The 9,198-nt window shown below is 33.4% G+C and overlaps 1 protein-coding gene across 1 annotated transcript; it reads right to left on the minus strand.

Annotated features, from left to right (window-relative positions):
• Positions 1-1,736: 1,736 nt before the first annotated feature.
• On the minus strand, positions 1,737-7,398 carry LOC111006618 (Sodium Bile acid symporter family). The gene is made up of 14 exons (XM_022278641.2): positions 7,175-7,398; positions 6,888-6,999; positions 6,688-6,795; positions 6,538-6,605; positions 5,800-5,878; positions 5,090-5,148; positions 4,935-5,003; positions 3,986-4,099; positions 3,370-3,391; positions 3,136-3,203; positions 2,782-2,867; positions 2,553-2,682; positions 2,073-2,174; positions 1,737-1,991 (listed from the first exon to the last, which is right to left on the minus strand). The coding sequence occupies exons 1-14, from the start codon at positions 7,355-7,357 to the stop codon at positions 1,917-1,919; spliced, it is 1,275 nt and encodes a 424-aa protein (XP_022134333.1). The 5' UTR covers positions 7,358-7,398; the 3' UTR covers positions 1,737-1,916.
• Between the last annotated feature and the right edge of the window lie 1,800 nt (positions 7,399-9,198).

Below are 9,198 nucleotides of genomic sequence, written 5' to 3' on the forward strand. Positions count from 1 at the left end.
TTTTCCCCCAAAAAATTAAGATTAAATTTTCTTTTGAAAGAAAGAAAAAAAAAAAGAAAAACATTATTTAAATTTAAGCATTCAATTAATTGAATTAAATCGAATTTTAAAATTAATTATTTAAGTTTATTATTCTTAAATTTATTTAATATCAAAACATAACTATTAACTACATATACATAATCGCTAAAAAGAAAAACTACATATACATAAAATTGAATTATAGTTCGTATAAATATATATTTTCAATAAAATAAAACTATAAATCTTCATGATTACAATTGAAACAATTATGTACATATCTATAAATTAAAAAATATATATATTCATATTATACGTTAGGAAACTTTAATATTCATAATCGAGAGAGGTGAAACTGAAGCAATTAATTTATTAAGAAATATTGAAGCAATTAAATCAGCATACAATATCAATGACATTAATCTTCTCAAAATCACCAATCACCAATACCTTTAAAATCATGCTCTGCTGTTGTTGTCTTTCTTTACTATCACAATTTGTGATAGTTCGACATTGAGCCTCACCGATCGAACTTTTAAAAAAATAAAAAGAAAATATTCAAATTCATACTGACCCTTTGCTTCGAACTTGAACCCACTTTTAATGTAGAGTAATAATGCTCGTATAATTCTAAGACCCAAAATGAAAAAAGAAATTGAAAATTTCCATAAACATCTTGTATTATGTCATAATCGCCTTCGAAAGAAGATATAAATCATCAAACAATTGGCTGAAACTTGTGATTTTTTTTCACTACATTAATTTGTTGTGATTTTTTTTCACTACATTAATTTGTTTACATTTACCAGTACTCACCGACGATGCATAACTCATGCATCATGCATTTACATCTATATTCAATTCAATATATTTTTTAATATTCGTGAGTATCCGGACCAACTTACGCGCATCTTTGACTAATCTCATGTTAGATAGATGTATGTAGAATTATCTTTGAGAAGGAAACTATTTAGCTCGAATTTTAGGATATGATTTTTTATGAAGAGAAAAATTGGAATTAGAGAACCCGTGAGTGGATTGAATTTCTCAATACAAGATTATTTTCAACGTTTTAAATAAGAGCTATTTCTTACATAACTCATGGCCAATCTATTTTTCGACATTTAAAATCACATCTCCCATACTCCCACAAGGTGACCTTGGTGGTAACGGTCTAGAGTCTCTTGGTCATACCAGGTCTCAAGTTCAAACATTCGAATAAGCTTAATATCAAAATCATCAATGTCTTCCACGTGACCAAGCTTTGACTCTCGATTATTAAAAAATAAAAAATAAATAAATAAATAAATCCCCCATCTATGCTACTCCCAAAATCACTTTTAGGCTGTTACCAAACATCCCGATGTGCCAATGCCTCATGACTTCCAACGTGACATTGAATGGGAAGAGGGTTCGGGACATAGTCTGATAGAAAAGGAGGGAGAGCTGTGTCTCTCAGAAAAACGCAGTCTTAGTCGAATGCCTCGATCAAAGAGACGTGTTTGAACAAACACAAAAATCTACCTTTTTCCCTAAATAATTTTGAAACTACCTATTTTCCTAGTTCTTTTAAAAAATAACTATACTTCTCCAAAAAAAGTCAAACGAGATACAAGAACATTTGTATAGGCTTCACAATAAGCAATTTTAATCGATAATCGAGATATAAGGGTCTCTTATCTCGCACAAAATTTTATTAGGAAAACGAAACAAAATAATAAAAGTGATTAATATCCATTTCCTACCAATTAAATACCCATAGCGATCTGGTACAACTATAAGAACTCAAAGAATTTTGAAGAAATGGTTAGTAGAATATTTGCGAAATAAAAACTTGCATTTCCAGCATCCATCAAGCATAATGGTAGGAGCTGTGAAGATATCAAAGCATTGAATCAGCTTACCTTCACATTATTTGACGAGTCATCCGAACGAGGCCAAAAGTTGACAAGGAAGGAGTCGATAATAATCTACCAAATAAGAATACTTTCATGTCAATTGAATTGGAAACGAAATTATGAGATACTTGAAGGGTTGAGTCTCTAAGAAACCTGGATTATATGTGCTGCAACGCAGGGAAGAACCAGCAAACCGGATTTGCCGAGTGCGCCACGAAGCTGTTCGACGACTGCCACCATTACAGGCAGAGTTTTCTGCAAAGTCTACACATGAGTGCCCAATTCAAAGTGTTTAACATATATCTAATAAGTCTCGGACTTGTATTTAATTAGTTGAACGAAGATAGTGTAATGTGTCCATTGTACTTTACAAGTCTTCGTCACATGTCCAACAAGTGTCCAAGTGTTATTGTATACAACGTGTTCATTGTCTATAACGTGTCGAACACGGGCACATTACCAAATCTAAAGTGTATGTGCTTTACAGAAAACCACAATCACACACACAAAAACGAACCTTTTTTTTCCCTTCTGTCCACACAGATATGTAAAAAGAATCAGGACTGATTTCTCATAACTTTGTCAGTAATGTGTTACATGATTACTCATTTTCAAAAGCACGATATAATGTACCTGACTTGCCACAAGCAAAACGGCACTGGCATTTCTTCTCCTTGAGAAAACAGATTGACTGCCACCAGAAACGGCTGCTAGGATTCGTATACCAAGAGCATTAAAGGCTAATAAGCTGAGATGCAAGAATCTGAAAAAATTAAAGCGTATCAGTTTTTTTACGTGGCATCAATCTGAAAACAAAAATATAGTGATTGACCAGTAAATTCAAGGCTTTTTGGTAACATACGTTCCCATTCCTATGGCTACGAGAAATGCTTCAGGCTTGACCATCAGAAGTAGTGACCTTGATTTGCTCACTTGCATCCATGGCACCTGATCTTAAAATGTTATAATCTGATTAACGGATTCCATCAAATAAAAAATTGAAGCTCTTCTATCGAACCACTTATCTAGTATAAGCTGAAAATTATTTATTAACAATATGTCTACCAGTATGTTGAGCAATTATTTTTACTTTCTGAAAAAGAATCAGAAATTACTATAGTGCACTTATATATACATATAGGCGAATATTATGGAGAAAACAATACTCCAGCAATCATGAAGTGGAGATGATGAAGACAATGAATTAGTGTCTCACAAGACTGAGAAGGATTGCATTAATCCTTGGAAAAAGCTTCCGATTTTCATCAACAAAGTCCGCCACTCCTAAGATCAAGATTAAAAAGAGAAATAGAAACAATGACTTGTAGGCACACAAAGGATAATTATCATAACAAAATTAAGAACAATCTACGGTTACGCACACTTCATGCAAGCTAGCCAAGAAGCAAACTTGAACTTAGGAAAGTGAATGATACCGACTATAAATCACCTTTGAATGATTCTCTCAAGATCTGTCCAAAAAAAAAGGACAAAATGGTAAATAAATAAATAAATTACTTGATAACAAAGGGAGAAAACCAGTGACACGGTCACATTTCAAAAACTAAGATACACGCAAGATCTATTTCATGGTATACCAAGAAATTTCTGCAACATGACAACTTAAAGTAAAGCATGCAGCAAAAAGAAACAAGAACCAGAGGGTAAGGAGAAAAGAAGAAACTGAGCTTTTTAATTTTCCTTTTCAGAATGCCTCTTTCACATTCAAAAGTAAATTGTAAATGACTCATCTAGTTTGCTGCAAACAATGCCCAAGTTGAGAAAACTAAAGTTTGTTTGTGTAATTGGAGGTTGAAGCCTCGTGCTATTACATTAGCCAAATATAAAAAGTTCCATGTCAGGAGGAATAAGCCACGGTAAATTATATATATATTCACCGTCAAAAAGCATGGTAAATTAGGTCAACTTTATCACAAGTTGCTACAGTACATGCATCCCTATCATACGTTTCTTAACAACAATAGCGTGGAACTGTAAAAAGTGAAATATAATAAGCTTTGAGATAAGTCTTTCATAATAGATTCTTCAAAGAAAAATCAGTTCACCTTCCCAAAAATGAGAGGAATTAGCAGCATAAGCACGAGACTTCTGAATAACTCCTTCGTTGGAACAGTGATACCAACTCCATCAGCTACAAATTTTGAGATGGAAAATGGAATCTAGAATGTCGAAACAATTAGCCAGTCAAAACTTTAACTTGATGATAACAATGCTACAATTAAGCAGATGAACAGATTATTTCAAGGAATGAAAGAGAAAGGCATGATAATTAGTAAATATGTGTCAACTCTAGCTGCTTCTGTGCCCCTTTCAAGAGTCGAGGCGAAGGACTGTACTGTGGATGGATGTCGTGAAAATAGCTTTAAGAAAATAATAAAAATAATAAGTAGCTGGAAAGTAATACTAGGCTTCACCGGGAAGGATTTTTTTTGGATGTTTGGGAGACTACCATCTTTCCTATCAGTACGTTTCTTATAAAATAATAATAAAAAGAATTGGCTCTTCTGATGGCTAGTGCCCTTAAAAGTTGGAGGGATTCAATGGATATTAAACATATGGCTAGTGATCTCTTTAAAAATGGTGATTTTGCTACCATCAACTACAAGGTCTATCTAATCTTGCCTCACCTTATAACCTCCCTGTGTGTACAGAAGCATGAGGAGCAATCTTCAAACATTCTAGAAAGGATTGTGAGAGACCTCAATTAGAGAAACAATACGATTTTAAACATCGTGTAAATGCATATTATACTTGAACCAAAAGATACCATATAGACAACCATTATTGGTGATTAAAGACCAAAAAGGACTGTGCTTGAGAATTAACGTGCAACTGTCTGGAAATGATTGAAGAAAAGTAGCATTGAAAGTGGTTTTATATATATATATATTTATTTATTTATTTATTTTTAATGAAAAGTCAAGGTTTCATTGTGAAGAATGAAAGAATAAAAAATCATATTTGGATAAACCTAAGGGTATATTTTCAACTCACAGCCAATATTCCCAGCATATTTGATATCACTGTCATTGCCAGAGCAAGTGCAGAATTCCCACCAGCAAGCTGGGTTTGAAAAACATAAATGCAATAAGAACAAAGTATTGAACATTTTTTTTTTCTAGGGAAGAGAGGAAAAGTAACTCTCATACCTGAGTCAGTGCCACACCACTTGATAATGTAGTAGGCATGCATGTAAATATTGCTAATCCTGTAAACAGTGGAGAAACAATGGGTTAGATGATGGATTCAAGGGAAAGTTAGTTCCTTATTCCAGATTTATGAAAATTGAGTTTCTTATCTAAACAAATATTTGCCTAATTGCCTCCTAGGTTTTTGCAATTTCGTGTCAGATCAAAGTCTGATTTCTTTAGAGTTCCACCACAAATAGGAGATATTAAACTTCTCACAGTACTCAAATCAGTTGAATTTGTAGTTTTGTACCTTGTTTTTCTTTGACCATTTTCCACTACAATAGCATCAACTTAAAGCAACATTTGACAGCATTACTGCCAGATAAAGGATAAGGTAGACACTCTCTAACCTAAGAGAAGATGACTTATCAACAACAGTGATTACAATGACTAAAAATAATTTGATTAAGAACAGCATTTTCAACGACAAAGAACAACTTTTTGAACGGTTTTTTGACACCATTGTTTTTTGGTTATATCTTGGTGTAAATGCTCTCCTCTCTTTCACAACTATAGCTTTTCAACTCTATTTTACAGTTGGAGAAGCACTCTATAGCCCTCACATGGGCCTCATTTGTAATCCCTCCTACGGGCCACTCTTGTAATTTCATACATCAATGAAATTGTTTCTTTTACAAACAAAAAAAATAATAATTTGATTAACAAACCTGTTACAAATTCTTGAGGATGGAGATGAATTTGTAATATCAGCCTGGAAAAGTATGGAGTAAGCAAAAGAATAGAAGCCTGACAATAAACGAGAGAGATAGAGAGAGAGAGAGAGAGAGTGAATACAAGCTTAACAAGTATACCCAAATTTACATAATAGAGCAAGTCAAACACATGAATTGAGTATACCATAGAACCTGTTACCCATTAACAAGCCAAGCACAAGGACCGTCAGGACTAAAAAAGCAATCATCAATCCTCACCCCCAACACAGATATTAAAAGAAGAAAAAAGAAAGTCCTCTGTAACTCTAACATCCAACGTCAGTGTAGAAAACCTCTTCAGACTAGTCTACTAAGTGCTCAAATTAAAAGTCTAGAATGATAAAAAGTGACATAATATGACTATTGGAATTGGTTCTGTATCAATGGAATCTCATCGTTCATATATAACGAATTGATGTGGTATATTGATTAATATCATAACATATGAACACTAAAAACTAGCATTCTTATTGAGACCGAACTAATAGAAATTATCACTGCACAGATGACAGAATGAATTTTAATGGGTCTGGGAAGTAACTTCACTAATAATAGAAAAGATGTACATGGCTTGGGCTTTCACGTACAAAAGTTAAACCACAGTTCTAACAAAAAACAAGAAAGGGAAAAAACATGATTATAAACTTACAAGCTAAAGCAAACATAATGGAAGATAATAAGTCAGGATCATACAAGCCCATAAACTGCAACAGGCCATGCCTCAACTGAAGCACTGATTTCTGCAGTACGCAATGTCAACCCTGCGTAGTCACCGCATAAATAAAATACCGAACTAGGGGACAAACTTCACAATTTATGTTGACAAGTGGTACAGTTCCTAACCTGAGACGACAAATATCCCAACTGTGCTAAACTTTGAGAGATAATACCTATCAGCAAGACAGCCAAGACTCGGATTTGCAAATCCTGCTGCTACAGCAGTGACAAGAGCTGCATATGGAATTGGGGTGAGGAGAGGAATACAAATATGACGAATGAATGTCATTTCAGTTCAAGTGAAATCATGAACAAAAAAATCTTACCTAGTGGAAGAAAGTTATCATCTACAAAATTCGACAAAGCCTTAAACCAAATAACCTCGTTTCCCGAACCCAAAACACCGGTAGGTTCGTTTATCCTTCCACCCTCGTCTTTCTGAAACACAATGATAAAATCTCTTCTCAAAAACCATGCAGTTTCGTGATCGATAAAACTTACGTTAAATTCAATCGAAAATGTACAAATTTCTTTTAATCGACATTAATTCCGGCGACTAGACCAAGCAAATGAAAAATTGCCAAATATCCGAACGGAGAGAAGAGAACGTAACCTTATCGGGCAATCCGCAGGCTCTGATGGGTCTGAAAATTTGGCGTTTATGATTCAAATCGATAGAACTGGTACGCAACAGTGAGCCATTGGAGGAGAGACGTGAAATTTGGAGCCGAAACGCCAATGGATTGCTCCGTGGAGAAGAGAAGAGGAAGCTGTGGAGGGATTGAGTTCCCGCCATCGCTATAGGATTGTGCAGGAGTGAGGTTTCTTCTTCAGTTATTGTATATCGCTTGTTTACAGTCAACGGTCAACCGTGGTAGAACGGATGGGAAAAATGTGGATAATTTTGCCCTAATTTTGACCTGTTGCCAGCTGTAAAACAGTTGTGTAATTGCAACTATGCTTGTATAGTTCCGAATATTGACGGCGGTAAATATGCTATAATTAATGGTTAAATTATTTGTTTTTCCTCTAAACTTTGTATAACTTTTAAGCCAAATATATGAAAGAGTGGTTTTTTTTATAGAAAATATATGAAAGGTGGTTAATTCAATATTTTGGTTTTCTTGAATTAATTAAATATTAAAATTAAGATAAGTTTTATATTTTTATTTTGTATTCTATTTTTAAATACCAAGTGGATTCGCAATTTATTCTTAGATTTTTAATTTTCTTTGAATGATGTTATTAAATTAATATTTTGTTGTTTTGTTAACATGCTACTTAAATAATAACCGACACATAAAACGTAAGCAACTTAAATAATAAATGACTCCTAAAACGCAGCTTGTCATCATCAAAATTAGACTGGTTCATAATAATTTCATATACATAATTTTTTAAATATCACAATGTTTCATCTTTTTCAAACGTGATATAAAGTTATTCATGTCTCATTTGAGTTTGAGTATTATTAATTAAATTATGATATCTTATAACATTAAAAGCTTATGGCATATTTGAAAATATGTATTTATTTTGTTTAATGATGTATTTATTATTTGTAATGCAATAAACCTTTTAAACAAATAATTTTGATAAATAATTTATCTTTTAAACAAATAAATAGATGAAAATAAAGTGTCGGACTTTTTTCCTTCAACTTTTTTCAAAAGGAAAATTAGTTTTTTAAGAGAAAATATAGTTTTATTAATTAAAATACACTTGAGGTACATATAAAGGGAAATATCCTTGAACAATGTTCGATAGCCACGAAGGAAGTTAATCTGATAAAAAAATAAAAATAACGTGGCAAATTAAGAAGCCTGTGTTGTGCAAACTAAGATGTGAGAATGAAATTGAAGAAAAATATAGGAAAAGGTTTTCCACTCCCGTCAACCAATCACCTAATGTTGATTTTGTCTCCTCTTGTAAGTTGAATTGTCGTGAGATATTAAGATTTCACTTTAAGACGAAGGTGATGCAAGAAAATATGTCATTGAGAGTCTTAAAGGAGAGGTCCATGCTAGCGAGATTATCGACAAATAACGTCCGCATTTAAGTTTATAGAGTCAAAGATGAGTATGATAATCCAGATTATGGCAAATATGGGGGAGTACGTATGAGAGTCAATTAGCTTTAAAACGTTATATGTCACTAAAAATTGTCAACGTGAAATCCAATCCAATCGCATTTGGAACCAGCTTTTGGGAGGTGATTACCATGGAAGGCATAATTTCGATCCGCCCAGATAGCCCATTTGTTAATTAATTTTATTATAATTTTATTGATAGGAGAAGGTGAACCCAGGTTGTAATAAATTATAGGTTTTGATTCGAGGGGAAAGGGGGCGAAAGAAATAGCGAAAGCCACGTTTTCCTTGCTCATTTACCAAAGAAAATTTAATGGGAGATTATTTACATATCGGTGTTACAACTATAGCAAAAAAGTGAGGCTTATAATCATCTTTTATGTGAGTTTGATGCCTCCCGCGCCTTTTTTTTTTTAGATTTTTTGTTGTGTCCCTCTCTTTAAAGGGCGATGGTGGCAGCCATTCAACCATTACAGCTGGCGTCGACCAACTTTGAGATACGAACGGACAGAAAACAGAATGCAGTGAAAATGTAAAAGAGAAGAGCA

The sequence above is a fragment of the Momordica charantia genome, assembly GCF_013281855.1.
Source record: "Momordica charantia cultivar OHB3-1 chromosome 4 unlocalized genomic scaffold, Mcharantia_2.0 BLBB01000004.1, whole genome shotgun sequence".
In the NCBI taxonomy this organism is placed as follows: Eukaryota; Viridiplantae; Streptophyta; class Magnoliopsida; order Cucurbitales; family Cucurbitaceae; genus Momordica; species Momordica charantia.